This window comes from Cordyceps militaris (assembly GCF_000225605.1).
Source record: "Cordyceps militaris CM01 unplaced genomic scaffold CCM_S00006, whole genome shotgun sequence".
Classification (NCBI taxonomy): Eukaryota; Fungi; Ascomycota; class Sordariomycetes; order Hypocreales; family Cordycipitaceae; genus Cordyceps; species Cordyceps militaris.
In genome coordinates, this window is record NW_006271974.1 from 2,861,461 (window position 1) to 2,880,043 (window position 18,583).

Consider the following 18,583-nt stretch of genomic DNA (forward strand, 5'->3'; position numbering starts at 1 on the left):
CGTATAACTGAGATCATATCCAACAGACGCAGCTGGCCCGTGGCCTCATTGGCTGCAGTGACAAAGACCCATTAAAGATTACTGACTGCCGTTTCACTCAGCTTCATGCTTCCACTACATAGCTTCACCATGTTAGGCGCAAATCCAGCCTCGTCGCAAAGCGAAATAGAATGGCGCGTCTTCATTTCATCAATCTCAATCTAACGCATAACTCTTAACTATAGAGGATCTGAGCGGTCATAGGTTCTAGTTAGGTAGGTCAAGTCCTCAAGAGAGGCGACAAACAGCAAAGCACTTGTTTCCAGCACCACAAATAGGGTATTCGACAACTCAACACACAAAGACAAGGCTCACAGGGTATCGTAAACAGAGCAATCTCTGATCAAACAACTGCAGCGCGTGAAGTCAAATGGCGACACGAGCCGATTTCTTCCGACATTACTCCAACAGAGCCGAAGTCTCGTCAACGACTGTCGGCGCCTTTTTGCATTTCTTCTTGGGCAAAACTTCAATGGCCTCGGGCCCAATACCGTAACCCTGCATTCCATGGTCGTCTTCGTCCTCCGAGTGGTATGACTGGGCTCCGTCCGTAAAGACGGGGGCGTACGAGACTGAGGTCTTCTTCTGGAAGAATCGCGACCAGGGCATCGTCGGGCGTTCGGGCCAGAGACCGTGGCTGCAGTTGGGGCAGTCCGAGTCAATGGCACGCGCGGCGGCCCATTTTATGTGGCCGTGGATGGCGAGGCCGTCCCAGAGCGCGGCGAAAGCGAGGGCAACATGCGAGATACTACAGTGGATTAGCGTCCCGACTGCATCCGCGGCCGCCGGCGTACTCACAAGCTCAGAATCAGGGGAATCGTCGCATATGCGGCGAGCATGCTAAGCGCCGCCGATGTGCTCGATGACTTCCACGTATACACCAGGACAACCATAATGCCCGCAGCAATCGCTATGTCAAAGGCAAACACAAGAAACGGGTGGGACAACTTCTCACTAAGAGAATCGACCTCCTCGAGGCCGTCCTCGACGGCATGTTCGACAGAGCTCATGAGGCGGTCGCCGCCGCCGCCCTCCCCGCCGGTCTCGCCGGGGGCCTTGCTCTTGCGGCGGAGGAGCCATATTCCCGCGACGGTGGAGAGCGACTGCGGAACGAGGCCGGCGACCGGCACGGCATTCTTGGACATGAAGCCGTGGGCAAGTAGCATGGGGACGGCGGGGATAAAGGCCACCCAGGTGAGCGTCCGGAAGAGCTTTCCGTAGCGCGCCTCGAGGGACGCCCAGCTGTTGGCGCCCGTCATGTCGGTGAGCGTGTTGGCTGTGACTGTTTCAGTGTACGTGAATGGTGCTGGTTGACGTTTCTGCGTGACGGTGTAGGAATACGATGGCGCGCGGCCGAATAATAAGACGGGTTGTGGTGATGAGGGAGGCCGGGCAGTGTACGCTGAGACGGCTCACCGTCGATCCTACTCTATGTGAAAAGTCACGAAAATGCTGGCTGCCTAATAAGATCGTTGGTAGCTTCCCAGACTCGAGCCATGGGAAGAAAGGGCAAGAGCTTGGGCCACGCATAACTTCCCCTGACAGCCGGCGGAGCGGCAGGGGTGGTGCCGAGTTACCTAGGGGCAACACGTGCTGAGGATTGATAGCAAGGATGGGAATGGCTAGTCAAAAGTCATTCAAGAACCAGGTGGGTGAATAAGCAACACTTCCTCTCGGGAGTCCATTTCAGGCAATCCTTTCAAAGACGGGTTGTTGGCCCCAAGATTGGTGGGCGACGCTCCCGCGCGGAGGCGGAGCTACGAGATCGGGAAGGGCGAGCCAAGTGCCGGGCGGGCGCAAGCTTGCTGCATCGATGCCTGCGAAACAGAGGAATGGATTGCAAAATGAAGGAAAATAACACAAGAATCAGTGTAGTACTGTTTTTTTTTCTCACTATTTTCTTATTCTCTTTTCATTTTTATAATTATTCTAGCTCTCTTCCGGAATACCTGTATCAGTACTTGTTGGTGGCCAAGTTTTTTTTAAATATGGGGAACCCCAGGTGTTGGGCATGTTTGACAAGGAAGAGGTCGAAAAAGGGTCAAAATCATCTGTCCCTTTGAATTCTCCTCTCATCATTCCCGTCGCTGACAACTTAATTCTGCCCTCATTTGCTGTCCTTTCGTTGCACGGCATCCTCACCTCTCACAGCGTCTACATTCATTTTCTCCTTGTCCCTTTTCTCCCCTTGATTTCTTCCTTCATCTATCCCGCCGATATCGCCGCCAACCCCCCCCCCCTCATATCAAACAAAGAATTCTTTTCGTCTCCTTCTTCCTTCTCTTTTCACACATACTCACACTTCATAATGGTTGTCTCATTTCTCCGCTGGTATGTTTGACCTCGCCGTTTTTGTGCCTTCCCCCTCCCCTCTTCATCATGAGCTGAACAAACGGCCTCTTTTCAAACAACAGGTACAATGGCCGCCTCGCCGCGCGCCCGCTCCTCACGCAGAGCATAACCACCGCCGTGCTCTTCGCTACCGGTGACATTACCGCCCAGCAGCTCGTCGACCAGCGCGGTCTCGACAAGCACGACTTTTCCCGTACCGGTCGCATGGCCCTCTACGGCGGTGGTACGTTTTTTTTTTGCATCATGTCCCCCCTCCCCCAAGCTCTCATCAGGCTTTGGAGAGAGGGAGAGAGAGAGGGAAGGAAAATACTAACGTCAAAACGAAAAGTCGTCTTTGGGCCCGCCGCCACAACCTGGTTCAACTTTCTCTCCCGCCGCATCACCTTGCCCAACAAGCGCGCCGAGATCCTTGCGCGCGTCGCCGTCGACCAGTCCGTCTTTGCGCCGACCATGATTGGCCTCTTCCTCAGCAGCATGGCCACCATGGAGGGCGCCTCGGCCCAGGAGCGCCTCGAAAAGACGTGGTGGCCCGCTCTCCAGACCAACTGGATGGTCTGGCCCTTTGTCCAGACCATCAACTTTGCCTTTCTCCCCCTCCAGTACCGCGTCCTCTTTGCCAATGTCGTTTCCATTGGCTGGAACAGCTATCTCAGCTGGGTCAACAGCAAATAATTGCTCTGCCCTCTTTCCCATTCCCCGGCCTTTTTACTTTTCTAGAACCCGGTAGAGACGGCGTAATAAATACCTACGATGCTAGGCTGTCAAAAGCGAGACGTATGTCGGGCGGCACAAACGATAGACTATTATAATCATTAAAAGCATATAGATTTAGAATCTCACATGCACTGCTCACCATGTCAAAAAAGTTTGGCATCCAAGCTACTTCAAACAACAGGAATCAGTGTCATCTGTTGGTCTATCCATTCTATCTATTAATTTGCATACAAACGCTGCTCGTTTTGGCTCATTTTCCACCCGTCGCCGAATATGCAAAGTACCCCCTTCAAGCTTGAAGAAAGAGAAAACATTTCGTGTGCATCATTAAAAAAAAGGACCTAGTCTTGACAACATGGAAACAGGATTAGACTTCCGTCTCAATTTCCGCCCTTTGCTTCACATCATGCTCAAAAATACCCGACACGCCGTCTTCCACCCGGCCCAGCTTGTTCTTTACCCACTTGGCCGTGCGCGGAATCTTCCACTGCATGATGCCCCGGTGCTGACGGTGCAGCGTCTTGGCCTTTTTCTTGTAGTCGCGCACCTGGTCCAGCATGCTCTGCTTGTCGGCGGTGCTGCCGTCGGGCAGCTCCGCGTCCCGGCCGGCGCCGGGGCTCCCGTGGCGCGTGTGCCGGTGGTTGTGGTGCTGGCTCTTTGCGTCGTCATTGTCCGCGTTATTGTCGGGGCCGTCGTCATCCGACGAGTCCGCCGCAGTGTCCGCGTCCACGATGCCGGCGCTCCTCTCAAAGTCGTCCGTCTGGAGAATGTCGCGCGCCGTGTCAATCACCTCCACCACTTGCCGCAAGTGCTCGCTGCCGCTGGCCCAGCTCGTGTGCGCGCTGCCCATGCCCGCCCACAGCGTCAGCCGGAGCTTCAAGGTGCCCATTTTGTCGCCGCACGTCTCCAGGCAGTTGGACGTGGCGCGTTTATAGTCGCCTTTCCAAATGGGGAGATCAATCTCCTGCTCCTCCTCGTCGGGCACGTCCTTGAGCCAGAGCACGCAAAACGCGGAAATGCTCTCGCCCAGGAGACGTCGGCCATCGACAAAGGTGAGAGACAAGCAGCTGCTATAGCGCTGGTGCAGCGCCAGAGCAACATGCTTGCTCGACTTGGTCGCCCAAACAGCGTGGCCGTCTTCTGTAGCGGAGGGATACATCTTACCCGTGCTGATATTGGTTTGTAGACGAATCTTACAGCTGCGCAGCTCTTCCGGCACGTCTGTGCCAATAGCCTTGTGGCGGATATCGAGCGTGCCGTACTGCCAGCCGAGCAGGTTCCGTGGCGCTTGGAGCGACACGCTGCGCCACACGAGAGAGATGCGGATACGGCCATTGCCGATGCCGCCCGAGATGGGCCACCACCCCATGACCTGAGACCGTTGCTTGAATACTTGAGCCAGAGGTAGGTGCACGATTCCCAGCAGAGGATCATCTTCATGCAAACGGGCGTCGCGGACGGACACGTAGACCTCACAGTCGCGCCAATCTCTAATGAAGCGCTCGCAGCCCGCGTTAAAGAACGGCTTGCTATTCTGAGGCTTGACACGAGACTTGAAGGTTTTTCGATGGTTAATAACAATGGTGCAGTACGACGAGGGCAGGCCTTCACCAGTCTCCTCCTCATCGTCGCTGGCACTTCCAAACTTGGACTTGTGCTCTTTGCTGAGCTTCTTAATTTCGAGACCTGTCAGGTTGTGAATCTGGATGCTGAGCAGACCGCTCGGATAATCTTCTGGAGGCGGCGCCGAAATGATCATTTCGTCGTGCTCCGTCTTGAACTCGAGCACGCGCTTCTTCTCCATATCCTCTTCGTGGCGCTCTAGCGTGGTGTCTTTGAGCATAGCCTCGCGCAGCTTGCGTTCGCAGGTGCGCTCAACCTTTTTATTGAGTTGTTCCATGTTACGCACGCGCGGGTCCCGCGTCTGTAGCTGGAACTGGCTGTCGAGAATCTTCGTCTTGGAAAAGTATCCGACGCTCCATTCCAGCTTCCCCGGCATGTTGTCTCCCGACTTGAGCGCTCTGAAGCCGTCGGCGCGATGAGACATCTTGCCGTTCGACTCTGGGTTTTCCATGATTTCCTTTAGACTGACTTCGATGCGGCCCAGGTCATCGTCGGCCGTGAATCGGTCCGAGTCCCACAGCTGGACGCGGAGACGCTCGTCAATGTTGAGCTCTTCCGGCGTGACCAGGACAAAACAGGTCTCGTCCCAGCAAGGTGACATTTCTTTAAACATGATGCGGGTGCTCCAAACAACCTTGCCAAACTTGGCCCAGCCGACAGATACGTAGGGGTCCGAGCCGCCTTCCCTGAAGAAGGGAATGGCGGCGTCGCCCATTTTGAAATCGTAGCCACGCTTGATGGTGACCATCAAGACACCCTTGGCCAAGGTGTTCTTCTTAAAGTCTTCGCCCACCAGAATCTTCTGCAAATCAATAGTCAAGCTCTTGGGCGCAACGTACTGCGCCACAGCAGCGTCGACGGCCGCCTGCACAAAATTGCTAATCAGCGGGACATCCATGATGTTCAGGCCCCGCTGCACCAGAGGCACACAGCTCATGGCCACCTTGGGCTGGCCCATAAGCGTCACAGTGCAGAGAGAGATGAACGGTGGGTCTGCGATGAGCTGAAGTCGGGCTCGGACAGTACCAATCATACCGTGTAGGTTCACCCATACCGGGATCTTGATGTTTCCTGGCAGGTAGAATGCCACAAAGAGATGCAGGTCATTGTTGCGCTGCTTGGCCATTCTCGAGCTGGCCCGGGTTCGGTACGCAAATGAGATTTCCAAGTTGACAAAGGAGCCTTCTTCATCATCCATGACGTGAGGACCAAAGGGGTTACTGGCCGCCGCGTCTTTCGCTCGGGTTTTGTCGCCTTCGTCTTTCCCGGTGCCGTCTTTGGGGCGCAGCGTCTCTGAAGTGGCGCCACTCGGCAGCCAGCGGATGCCGAGGATGCGCAGCGGCTCGCTGCCCTGGCCGATATCCTCAATGCTGACCATGCGGACAATTTTGGGAATCGAGGCCTGCATGACATCTTCGAGGATATCGGTAAAGCTGGCGAAGAGATCGGGGTTGATAATAGGCCACAATGTCCGCAGGACAGAGTTGAGCCAGACGGTGCGCTCATGAGTGCTCTCGTCGGCCTCGGCCTTCATCTTTTCGCGGTGCGCATGCCAGACCTCGTCTTCGAAGAGCTGTCTCGTCTGCCTGGAGCTAAAGTCGCGTACAAAAATGGCAAGATAGGCCATGAGGAAGAAGCCGCCATAGAACAAAAACCAGGGGATGTTGCCCTGCTTGGTCGAGGTGGGAAGCAGCTTGTATATCTCGTAGGCGGCGATGAGGATGATGGCGGCGCCGAAAACGCCGACGGTGGCGCCCTGACGGCTAATTTGCTCAATCTCGTCGCGCAAGCCTCCAAAATCGGGAACGGGGAATTCTCGATAGAGTGCTGCCGGGTCAGAGGGTTTCTTGGTGCCGGTCGGCTCGTCGCGTGACGAGGACGTCGACTTTCTGGGGGCAAGCGTGGCCGCATCGTTAAACGTCACGTTTTCGAGCGCGTCGTCGTCAAAATCCCGGATAATGATAGTCTGGTGTGTGACGGGGTCGGTGACTTCCCGTTCGGCGCGTTGCCGGCGCTTCTCTTTGCCCTTGGAGCCGAGTTCCTTGCGACGCTGGCGGGGATCGGTCAGGGCCGGGTCCGTTTGGGACGTGTCGATCATGGGCAGATTCTGGGGTCTGTCATCCTCCTCATCCGGGCCGCGGCTGCGGCTTCGGGATCGGCTCCTACCCCTGACACTGAGCGCGCGCCGTATTCCCAGAGACGACGAAGGACGCGGGCCCGGAGACAGCATCGAGCGGCTGGGGCGCAGCTCGGCGAGGTCCTCATCAGTGACGATGACGGCAGGGGCTGCTACCTCGTCGTGCTGCATGGCTTCTTGCTGCCGCAGTGCCAGCTCCTCGCGGTATTTTGTGATTGTCGGAACAGGTCGGTGGCCGCTGTAGGGTTCCTGGTAGCGGCGCACATCGTCGGTGGAAATGCTGCCGGACATGCTGCTCGGTCAAAAAGTAGCTGGGGGGGCCGTGGGCTCGTGGGGAAGCTTGAAGGAGCTCATGAGCTAGAGCGAGGGCGAGCGAAGGCGTTGCGAGCTGGACCGAGGTACTGAAAGCACGCCGTGGGAGAGGATTGGGGGAGGAATGAAGCAGCAGGGAAAAATCATGAAGCTTGGCGACATACTTTCTCTGCCGTTGAAAGAAAATTCAGTGGTGCAGCGAATATGCATGCTGCCTATTGGTACGTCATGAAGCAGGCGTAGCCTTGGCACAGCCACACCCAGGCAGCAAAAGGCAAAAATGTCGCTGAATGACTGCGCTGAAGACAGGTTGTTTTGCAAACGTCTGCGACATTATCCCTGATTTCTTCGACTCACATTTTTCGCCTCCTTTTCTGCCTTTTTTTCTCTCTTCATGTGAATTGAAGTTTTGGAGTTTCCATCGTCGGCGAACCTTGTCCAGATCGGCGGGGTCATCACGGCTCAGCCCTCTTGGCCGACAGCCAGCCACCGGGCCAACCTCGCTTCCTGGATAAACCAAGTCTCCCCGTCGAACCGTGTTTTGTCCTTCCATTTGCTGTTTTTTCTTGTTCAATTTCTTCTTACTCGTCCTTCTCTGTTACCAGAGCCATCTATTAAACATCTCCGAATAGTAGCACCTGTCTGTGCGCTGTATGCCAACGCACGTCTTCAAGTGCCGGCGCACTGCACTCGGTAACAATGGCAATACCTGTATTCTCGCAAACTGGGCACTGATCATGTGTGGTATTGTTACCACATTGCCACGGCCATACAGGTTTTCAATTATGACTATGTTCATGTACGTTGACACGGCCGGACAACTCTCCATCAAGAAGAGGCAGGCAAACATGGCCCACTACTCGTACCAGCGTTTATTGAAGCTTCACAATAGATTGTGTATGCCAAGCCCACTTACAGTGGTTCTGAGCCCAGTTACAATTGTTCTAAACAGTGCCCAAGCTTCATCAGTGGTGTGCTGACAAGTATTGGCAATCATGAGTAACCAAAAGTTCCAAGTACTCTATGCCAACAGGGGGATCATGTCGCCAACAATCATGCGCCCGCACCGCTACTATTATTCCAGATAATTGATGGATAAACATGACCGCCAGTCCTCACGCCCTTAATAAGGGATATACCTTACAGCTCACCCGCGGGCTGAAGCAGCATTCAAGCGTCATTGATGCATCGCGGGTTGTGCCACGGGCCAACGAGTCGTCCTTCGAGATCTCCTTGTGCGCGCGCGAAGCGGCCCATTGTTCGAGTAGCTTTTAATAGCCGTTAGTTGTGACACCACACCTTGTTCTTCTATTGTAACTAGAACTACTGGCCGATGCTTGTCTCCTTTAAGCGCCCAGCGCCCGCCACCAAACTCCGGGCCCACGTGGAATGTTTGTACGAATCGATTACCTGACGCACGGTAGCCGGCGGGTAGGACAACAAGATAGGAGGGGGGGGGCTTGGCTTCTTTTGCACAGTGAATCGCTGCGCCTCTCTTATTTGGACGATCGGGCGCCAGATATATTGCCGCCGCTTTTCAGATGGTAATGAGGGTGACGGAGGAACGGATGATCAGACGTGACAAAACGTGCATGAGATGGATTCTGTACAGGAGCATGTTCGCTGCTGTCTCCGATACGCCTGAAACAGGCCGGGTGGAGCACTATAGTGCGGAAGTGGGAGCAAGACAATGGCACCAGGGGGACAGGAACATTAAGCTCTTCCTTATTATTCTTACTACTCTATATTTTCTTATTATTTGTTAACTTCTTTCTCTTTTCAATTTTCTTTATTTTACTATCCCTCTTATTTTACTCATCTTGCTTATCTTGCTTATCTTACTTATCTTACTTATACTTAAATTATTCTCCCAAGTCCTAACAGAAGGACCACCCAAGTAACTACACCTGGAATCACGGGCGTCGAATCGTAGGTGGGTCCCGAGTACAGTTGAAAGAAAAGAGGCTGGCTAGCTGAGCGGCCACTCTATTAGTAGGTTTGCTTGGCGAATGTCCACGATATTCGTACCTTGATACCTTGATACCTTGGGTCGGTCGGTAAACTACTCAGGTGCCTGTAAACGGTAAACGGCCATTTCTGCCGGCGCCCCTCTGACCGCTTTGCCAGCTGCCAACCCGCCAGCTGCCAGTCCTCGTCAACAAACGCTCGAGACTCTCGATAGCATCATTTCTCCCTCCGTCAGCTCACTTTGCATCAACATCATCACCATCACCATCACCACCATCCATCCACCCTGCCAGCACTTCTCCCCCTCTGATTCACTCATTCCTCCTCTGCCGAACCCACACAACCACACACCCCGTCCTCGACCCAGACACTAGCCCCGTCACACTGCAGCCTCAGCCGTCGCTCAATGGCCACGTTCAATTCTCTAAGCGCCGGGCCCGCTCGGTGCCAAATTTATGCAGCCACTGAGAGCACAAGCAGTCTCGATTGCCTCCCCATCGCCGCTGCCTCTTTGGCCAATTTCCTTGCCCCAGGATGCCGCTAGTCTTCCGCGGCGGGGACCGTCTCTCCTCACATCCTCGCAGTGTCCCACTGCCGTTGAGACTCGTCAACTCGATAGTACTACAAGTCACTCTGCCCAGCCGCACGGCTTCGCTCTTCTCGTGTCTTGTCCTTTATCCTTTGCACAATAGATTTTTTTGCTCACGCGCCGTCCGCTTCTGATACTCGTCGACCCGAATCGCCCTGAATCCCCATCTTCTGCGGCTTTTGTTCTGCATAGTGACTCGCTGCCATCTCAAAACACCCTAGCCACCTTCGAAACACCTGCGTCCACCACCTCCAACCGCCTCTCTCACACTCAGCGTCGCATCTTTGCGGCTCCCTTCGTCGCAACCTCTGTGATCCGGTTCCCTGGGCTCTCATCTTGCCTTCCGCCAATTTTACTTGCTCAGACGAAAATTCGCCCTCTCACCCGTCTACACCTTCTTGCACGCCTTCCCCAGTGCCACTGCTGACAGTTCAGGCGGCGCCGAAGTCTTGGTTTCAAAAGTCTTGGAAGTTTACTTATCCGGACGAATTGAAGCAGTGGTCCTGCACCACCAACACACCGGGTTTCCCTTTGCTCTGTGACACACCTAGGGTCTGTTCCCGTTTCTGAGCCCGGCTTTCTCCTGCTTCTCCCCCGGCATTTATCATCTTAATTCAGCCCATATCGCCTCTCTTCTTCTCGTCCCATTTCTCACCTTTTCTCCGACTCATCCTCTCAACTTGGGGCCACCGGTGTCTGTTCACTCTTTCTCCTGCTGGCTCAGATTAATTCCTTCATTTCACCACGTCTAATCTTACATTTTGGTTTCTTTCCTTCTCTGTTCGAGCCTTTGAGCGACGGCGCTTGCATTCTTTCACGTCACGACCTGGGTATATACGTCACCTGCCGACACTCTTGGATATCTTGTCATCCCAGCTTCCTGTCGCCGGTCGACACATGAACAGTCTCTCTCACCTCCCTATGCTTAACTAAATCCCTTTTCAAAATGGCTGGACAATTAGGCTACCGTGAGCTCTTTCTAAAGCAGTTCACTGCTAGAAAACTCACATTTCATATTCTTTTCTGGGTATTCCACTGGGCCATCTTTGCCTACGGCTGGTAAGGCACATGCGCTCATACACTCGAGATTTTTGCTCACGTAAACTAGGTGGAAACAAGCGGCGGATGAGCGACTGGCTGGTCTCAACACACTCAAGTTCTCGGTTTGGATTTCACGTGGTGCTGGTCTCGTCCTGAGCGTCGATGGAATGCTCATTCTCCTTCCGGTTTGCCGCACAATTATGCGATGGGTTCGTCCGAAACTTCGATTTCTACCACTCGACGAAAACATCTGGCTGCACAGACAACTCGCCTACTCTCTCCTGGTATTCAGCATTGCCCACGTTGGCGCCCACTATGTCAACTTTTACAATGTCGAAAAGACGCAGATTCGACCCGTCTCGGCTCTTCAGATTCATTATGGCCAGCCTGGTGGCATCACTGGCCACGTCATGCTGCTCTGCATGATGCTCATGTACACTACTGCCCACGCCCGCATCCGCCAACAGTCTTTTGAGACGTTTTGGTACACGCACCACCTTTTCATTCCCTTTTTCCTGGCACTGTACACGCACACGACCGGCTGCTTTGTCCGTGACTCTGTCGACGCATTCTCGCCTTTTGCTGGCGAACAATACTGGACGCACTGCATCGGTTATCTGGGTTGGCGATGGGAGCTGTGGACTGGCGGTTTCTATCTTATGGAGCGTCTTTACCGTGAGATTCGTGCTCGCCGCGAGACCAAGATCACCCGAGTCGTTCGCCACCCCTACGATGTCGTCGAGATTCAGTTCGCCAAGCCTTCCTTCCGATACAAGGCTGGCCAGTGGCTTTTCCTCCAGATCCCTTCCATCTCCAAGTACCAGTGGCACCCCTTTACCATTACTTCGTGCCCGTTTGACCCGTACGTGTCCGTTCACGTTCGCCAAGTCGGTGACTTTACCCAGGCTCTCGGTGACGCTCTCGGTGCCGGTAACGCGCAAGCGAAGCTGTACGACGGCGTGGATCCGATGGGCATGTACGAAGTAGCCCTGCAAAACGGCCAGCAGATGCCCGCTCTCCGCATCGACGGTCCCTATGGAGCGCCCGCCGAGGACGTCTTTGAGAATGAAATCGCCGTCCTCATCGGTACCGGCATCGGTGTCACGCCTTGGGCCTCGATCCTCAAGAACATCTGGCACCTGCGCAACTCGCCCAACCCGCCCACGCGCCTGCGCCGTGTCGAGTTCATCTGGGTCTGCAAGGACACGGGCTCGTTTGAGTGGTTTCAAACGCTACTGTCCTCGCTCGAGGAGCAGTCCAACGAGGCGGCCCGCCTGCCCGGCAGCAACGGCGTCGAGTTCCTCAAGATTCACACGTACCTGACGCAGAAGCTCGACATGGACACGACGCAAAACATTGTCCTCAACAGCGTCGGCGCCACCGCCGATCCCCTAACGGAACTCAAGGCCCGCACGCAGTTTGGCCGCCCGGATTTCCGCCGCCTCTTCACCACGATGCGTGATGGCATCCTCGACCGCTCCTACATGAACGGCCTCGAGGGAAGTATGCGCACCACCGTCGGTGTTTACTTTTGCGGCCCCTCGGCAGCTGGTATGTTTTTTCCCCTCCACACCCATGATTTTCGTCGACTAACAATCCTTCCCTAGCTCGCGACATTAAGACTGCTTGCAAGAGCGCTACGGCCCGCGAAGTCCAGTTCCGCTTCTGGAAGGAACACTTTTAAAGCAACACGACAACTTTTTTGTATTCAGCAGAGACGGGAGTCTAGGGTCTTTTTTTGATTTCTTTGGATGGAAATGGGTTGTGTAGGCTTTCATGTCTTCTTTTATTTATCACGTGTATGCATTTATTGACGACTTGGACTTTTGTTTCAGCGGAGAAAAAAAATCGAAATAGCAGAGCACATCATTATTGGTCATCTTGATACCCCAAAGTCTCGACATTCATTTTTTTTCCACGTATTGACTAATCATGTTTCATTGAAGAGGGCGACTTGCAAATAGCAAAGCATAGAATTCCCCAAACGTCTTCACATTTCATTCACTTGCATTGAAATGGAAGATGCGGAATGCCAAAATCACCTCATTATTCATCACCTCATTTCTCACCTCATTTCCAACCATCTTGTCATGGCCATGTGCGTCACGAGTCACGCTGCATTCCCGCATTTCCAAACATCGTCTTGGCACAGTATCATGTAGCATCGTTTTTTATGTGTGTTGTTGGCATTACATTTCATCATGTACAGACAAGACCCCCCAACCATGCATCCCTGAACCTGTTTTTCCTTGTAGCCGTGTATTTTAATACCCAGTCCCTTCCATTCTAAAACAAAAACAAAGATCTTCCTCCTTTTGCACTGATAAAATCAACGAAAAAAAGCATCCCCCCTGCCCCCCACGATCCACCCCCCGCACTTATTCTCATCACGCGACAGCATGCCTGAAAGAGAAGAAAAATGATGAGACAGTATCTGCGCCAGAAACCCCTGCCTGTCATCCATGAATAAGAATAGAAAAGGCACACGAGGAAACAATGCCAAGAGACCGAACAAGGGTGGCAGATGGACGGCAATAACCCAAAATGCAAAATGCTCAACTCCCCAGCAAAAAGATGAATAAAGTATATAAAATCCGTACTGATATCTCCAAAGCCCGGAATGTTTGAAACAGAAAATTGCGCCGTACCGTAAAGGTTCCCAAGCGACCACTTTCGTAGAAAGTGGCCGTGAAAAAAAAATCGCTTTCGCTCATTGTTGCTTTCATGTATTAAGAAGTCGTAAGATATGTTTGCGTACGGTTGTCATGGTGCGGTTATAAGGTGATACGGCTTCGGCCGTTAGCTGTGCGGTTGCTTGTTCTCAATATCAAGCTTGTTGACATTGGCTTCCGTCAGCGCCTCCCCAGAGCCTTGTTGTTCCTGGAAGCTATTGCTGCGCAGATTGGCGGTCGGTCCACCTGCGGCGTCAATGAGCTTCGTCTCCTGCAGCAAGCTGGAGAACTCCTTGTCTCGTTCGGGACGAGGCACGCGCGGCGGCATGTTGACCACCGACGGTGAATCAAAGGGCGACAGCTCCTCGCGGCCACGCATCGTGGCTGGTGTCGGCGTCACGGGCCCACACATAGAGTCGTCTTGCATTTCGTTGCCAGAATCGAGGCTCGTTTTGGAGAAGGCCGCGTTATTGGCCACGGCAATCTGAGGAACGTTGGACGTGTCACAGTGTTCACTTTGCTCCGAGCAGTCTGATGTCGCGTGGTCCGGAAGAGGAGTCTCTCGACGGCGTGAAATACACCAACGAATCAACATGCGCTCGAGAATGGACATTGTCACGGGCTTGGCTAAATAGTCATCCATGCCAGCTTTCTTGCATTTTTCCCGATCTCCTTGGATGGCAGAGGCCGTCATGGCAACAATAGGGACGTCGTGGATGAGCCCTTTGTACGGGCGGTGATGACGCATCAGGTGCGTGCACTTGTAGCCATCGATGATGGGCATCTGCACGTCCATGAGAATGATGTCAGGTTTGGCGTTTCGACCCTCGCTCGCTCCGAGCACATACTCCAGAGCCTCTCTGCCATTCCATGTCGCAGTCACTTGGAAGCCTAGTTTCCGAATAGTCCGGGTTGCAATCTTTTGATTCACTGCATTGTCTTCGACAACAAGAATGTGAAAGGCAGCTCGTTCCGATCGCGGCAGATCTTGTTCGATACTCTGGGATGATCGCGCAGAGTAGCGTCGACGAAGCCCGGCGAGCCCTGAGGAGCCATCCGAGCCCGCAGGCGTACCAGCCACGGCGTTTTCATACTCTGAACTGTTGCAAGATACGCTCAGATCTGACTGCAAGCGATCAGGAATAGCACCGGCTTCCACATTCCGCGCCTTGCGTCGTTGAGGTTTATGGAAAGGAATCCAAAAGGTTGCCGTTGTGCCACTTCCCACAGTGGACTGTAGAGTGATTTGACCGTGCATCAAGTCGAGGAGATTTTTACAGATGGTAAGGCCAAGACCGGTTCCACCAAACCTGCGGGCAGTTGAAGCGTCTCCTTGGCTAAAGGGTTGGAAGAGCTTTTGGCGAACGTCGTCTTGAATACCAATGCCAGTGTCTTCGATTATAAACTTGATAATGATGGAATCTGTCGTCTCCTTCTCCTTTCGCACTGAAAATCGGACATAGCCCTGACTTGTAAATTTGATACTGTTTGTAAGCAAGTTTGTGATGATTTGCCGTACACGGCCAGGGTCTCCAATGACGGCCAGGTCATTTTCGATGTCGTCACTAATGTTGGACTGAAAGTCGAGATTCTTGCGCTCGACCGCAAATTTGAGCATGCGCACAACTTCTTTGAGGATTATGGAGAGGGAAAATTGCACCTCCTCAATGTCGAGTCGGCCGGATTCTACCTTGGAAAAGTCGAGAATGTCGTTGATTACCGTCAGCAGGGATGTCGCCGAGCTCTGAATATTGTCAACGTAGTCACGCTGTTCTTCGTCTAAGCTCATGTCGCCGAGAAGCTCGGCCATACCGAGAACACCAGTGATGGGCGTTCTGATTTCGTGGGACATGTTTGCTAGAAACTGACTCTTGAGCCGATTGGCCTCGTTGGCAGCGGCTTCGTTGGCCATAGCTCTATGCTTGTCGCGCGATTGTACTCGGAGGGCTTCCTCGCTATCCTTTAGCGCGGTAACGTCCATGACAACGCCTATGACGCCTTCGACATTGGCTCGCATTCCATTCTGCACTCGCTTGCCGTACATGGGAATAAAGCGCGTACGGTACCATCGATCATCGAGCCCGTGCTCTTTGATGTCTTCAAACCGCTTCCCTTCAAGTATCTCTTCGATGGAATTGAGCCAGTCTGGTCGTTCCCCTTCGGGCATTTGCTCGGTTAGCCGGTTGAAGACGGTGTACATGTCCTCACCAATGAACCAGCGGCCTTTTTCGGTGTCTTGGTAAGTGGTGTCCCAGATCAAAGCCCCCTCGAGCATCGTTACACGGCGGTTGGGATCAACGGTAAAGATGGTGACGTGCGAGTGCGCAATGACACTAAGCAGCTGCTGGCGCGTTTGCTTAGCTGCCAGCTTCGTCTCTATACTTTCGTGGACATCGGTGCAAGTGCCAAACCATTTTTCGATTTCGCCCGTTTCGGGGTTGCGCACGGCGAGAGCACGCCCCAAAAACCATCGCCACTCGCCCTCTTTGTTGCGGCAGCGGTATTCCATGAAGTAGGGGTTTCCCGTCTCCAGGGAAGCACGCCATCGTGACAGTGCCTCGATTTTGTCCTCGGGGTGGAAGCAGCCCTGCCAGGCCAAGCCGAGGCACTGCTCAGGCGCTAGCCCGGTATAGTTGTACCAACGAGTATTGAAAAAGTCATGCATTCCCGCAGCGGTAGCCGTCCATACCAGCTGAGGCATGGTATCGCAGATGATCTTGAAACGCTCCTCGTCGCGCTCCTTGATGAGGGAAATTTCTTCGGTCATTATAGTGACATCTCGGAAAGTGACGACGCCGGCAAGAAACTCGTCGGTCTTTTCGTCTGTGATGGCTTCGCCGAGAAGATCATATACCAGGCGTTTACCTGTAGTGTCGAATACACCAACACGGATGCTGGCAAAAGGTGTGGCTGTCTTGAGCAAGATTGAAAGGGGATGCTCGTCCACCTCAAGCCTCCTTCCAAAGTCTTCAGTCCACACTTCCCAGTTCTTTAGCAAGTCGAAGCCATCGGATGAAGAGTCCAAATCAGCGTCATGAGGGAGCAGCAAGCGAGCGGCTTTGTTTGGAAATGTGACACTGCCATCCTTCCACATGGCCAGGATGGGCATCTGGGTGTTGTCCAGGAGAGCATCCTTCATGCGAATAATTTTCTGCAAGACAGAAGGCGTACTAGAAGGCGAGTGAGCGGCAATCGATGGCGGACCCATGGGCGGGAAGGGACTGGAGGACATGGTGAGGAAGCTGGGTGTGTTGAGGGCTGGAGAGCTCGAGTCTCGGCTAGAAGCGACGGAGGGGGAATTTGAATTGCTGATGGTTTTTCGTTCTGCGGCTTCCAGGGCCATGGATTTGGCAACACTTTTTTTGTTGTTGAGAGGTGTCGAGGGCGTGGACTGTGTGCTAGTGAAGGTGAGGGTGAAGTAGACCTGCTTGTCCTCGACTTCCCAGACGGTAACAATCATTTTGGCAAAGGCATGAAATTCCGACTCTTTGGACTTGTAGCGACTGTCAAAAGTGGTCTTATTCAAGCCTTTTCTGGAAACAATGACTTCGATAATGGCATCTTGGGTGGGCTTGGCGGGCATGCAACGGCGTTGTTTGCCAGGGCTCGCAGGACCGTCAATGGTGGGCGTGGCGTCACCGGCGGCGGCGACTACGGATATTGGGCTTTGCTGAGAAGTCGGCCGGTGGGCGCCGATTTCATTGACCAACGTGTCGAAGAAGGTCTCCCAGGTGACCCAGACAGGCTTGCCATCCTGCAGCATGTCGATGCCGACCTGCGAGAGTGTCTGGCCGCGGAGTCGATCAATGGTCATTGAAAAATCGTCGCCGTCAGTGTCGTCGGTTATAATGCCCATCATTCTACCCATGGCCTCGTTGGCGAGAACGACGGTCTTGAGGTTGTTGAGAACGATGACGGGGACAGGCAGGTATTGCATGGCGGAAAAGGCCAGCTGGGCCGGGGAGACGGTGGGCATGTCGAGACGGAAGGGGCTCTGGGATTGCGAGCGGTTGTCTTGGAGGGGCATGCCGAGGGGATCACGAAAGAAACGGCTACCGCCGAGAGAATGAGGACTGCCGGCATGGCCATTGGTGGTGGCGTAGGCATGGCCGGCGGTGGTTAACTTGAGCTTGGAGTCGGCGGCGAGATAAACAGGGTCAGGATCGGAGTCGGGATCTGGGGTAGTGGCAAGAGCGGCATCGTGGCCAGCGGCGGTCGGGGTGGCCGTTGTGAGGTGGCCGAGTTGGGGGGTGTCTGGGTTGGTCATGTCGGCGGGCTCAGGCCGTGGAGGCTCGCCCGTGACGCGGAGCGTAACTACCGGGAGGTGGTGATGTCGGTTCGATGGGGTCGGGCGAGACAGATGGTAGACGTATCGGACCGGCGAAGATGCGCGAGGCCGACGGAAAACCAAACTAGCAAGCAGGAGGCAGTCGGCACATGTCTGTTGGTTTTTCTCGGGTTCAAGAGGGAGCTGTGGGTTGCGCAATGTCGCGGCAGGTGTATGGTGCAGGCAGGCAACTACCGATCTGGGCGGGATCGGGATCGTGTGCGGCGTGCCTGTTTTTGGAGGTGGATGGGGCGGCGAGAAACGATGGGGTCAGCGAGCGACGAGGTCGACGGCTCGGTGATACGAAACAAGGCAAGAGCAGCGGGACGGGTGAGAAGTCGGATGGAGTCGCAGAGTCGCAGAGAGTCAGGCGGTTGCGTAGTTTTCGGGGCCAAGATGTTGTGCAAACGAAAAGGATGAGAAGGGGAGACGGGCGACAATGGGCGACGAGGTGGAAGCGGGCGGTGGATATTCTGGAATCAAGCTTGTTCGCATCGAGCGCAAGTTGGCAGACATGGAAGTGGACGAGGCGAAGATGGAGACAAAAGTGTCTTGGAGTGGTGCTAGTTGGAATAATAAGAGTCTAGGAGTTAGTTTGTAATTCGTACGGAGACTAGGCTTTGGTCTGGGTCCCTCTTGCCCGGCTGGTCCAAGAGAGTTTGGATGCACACCCTTGCCTTTGATCCAACCGTGCAGAGAGGCGGCAAAGGCGGCGTCGAGAGTACGGATATTGGGCGGTAAAATGTACCTCGGATAGTCAGGACGGCGGATGACGAGGATTTTGCAGTAGTATTTGGCTCGTACGGCTG

At 54.1% G+C, this 18,583-nt stretch overlaps 5 protein-coding genes across 5 annotated transcripts; 2 read left to right on the plus strand and 3 right to left on the minus strand.

Moving 5' to 3' along the window:
* Positions 1-438: 438 nt before the first annotated feature.
* Positions 439-1,298, minus strand: CCM_08158 (uncharacterized protein; the record flags this gene model as incomplete). Its single annotated transcript, XM_006673297.1, has 2 exons — positions 439-787; positions 838-1,298. The coding sequence occupies 2 exons, from the start codon at positions 1,296-1,298 to the stop codon at positions 439-441; spliced, it is 810 nt and encodes a 269-aa protein (XP_006673360.1).
* Positions 1,299-2,347: 1,049 nt separating this feature from the next.
* Positions 2,348-3,063, plus strand: CCM_08159 (integral membrane protein, Mpv17/PMP22 family, putative; the record flags this gene model as incomplete). The annotated part of the gene is made up of 3 exons (XM_006673298.1): positions 2,348-2,370; positions 2,454-2,614; positions 2,720-3,063. 3 exons carry the CDS (start codon positions 2,348-2,350, stop codon positions 3,061-3,063), a joined length of 528 nt encoding a protein of 175 aa, XP_006673361.1.
* A 409-nt stretch (positions 3,064-3,472) lies between these two features.
* On the minus strand, positions 3,473-7,156 carry CCM_08160 (meiotically up-regulated protein; the record flags this gene model as incomplete). Its single annotated transcript, XM_006673299.1, has 1 exon — positions 3,473-7,156. One exon carries the CDS (start codon positions 7,154-7,156, stop codon positions 3,473-3,475), a length of 3,684 nt encoding a protein of 1,227 aa, XP_006673362.1.
* Positions 7,157-10,680: 3,524 nt separating this feature from the next.
* Positions 10,681-12,459, plus strand: CCM_08161 (NADPH oxidase (NoxA), putative; the record flags this gene model as incomplete). Its single annotated transcript, XM_006673300.1, has 3 exons — positions 10,681-10,793; positions 10,843-12,326; positions 12,383-12,459. 3 exons carry the CDS (start codon positions 10,681-10,683, stop codon positions 12,457-12,459), a joined length of 1,674 nt encoding a protein of 557 aa, XP_006673363.1.
* Positions 12,460-13,574: 1,115 nt separating this feature from the next.
* On the minus strand, positions 13,575-17,714 carry CCM_08162 (autoinducer 2 sensor kinase/phosphatase luxQ; the record flags this gene model as incomplete). The annotated part of the gene is made up of 1 exon (XM_006673301.1): positions 13,575-17,714. The coding sequence occupies one exon, from the start codon at positions 17,712-17,714 to the stop codon at positions 13,575-13,577; it is 4,140 nt and encodes a 1,379-aa protein (XP_006673364.1).
* Between the last annotated feature and the right edge of the window lie 869 nt (positions 17,715-18,583).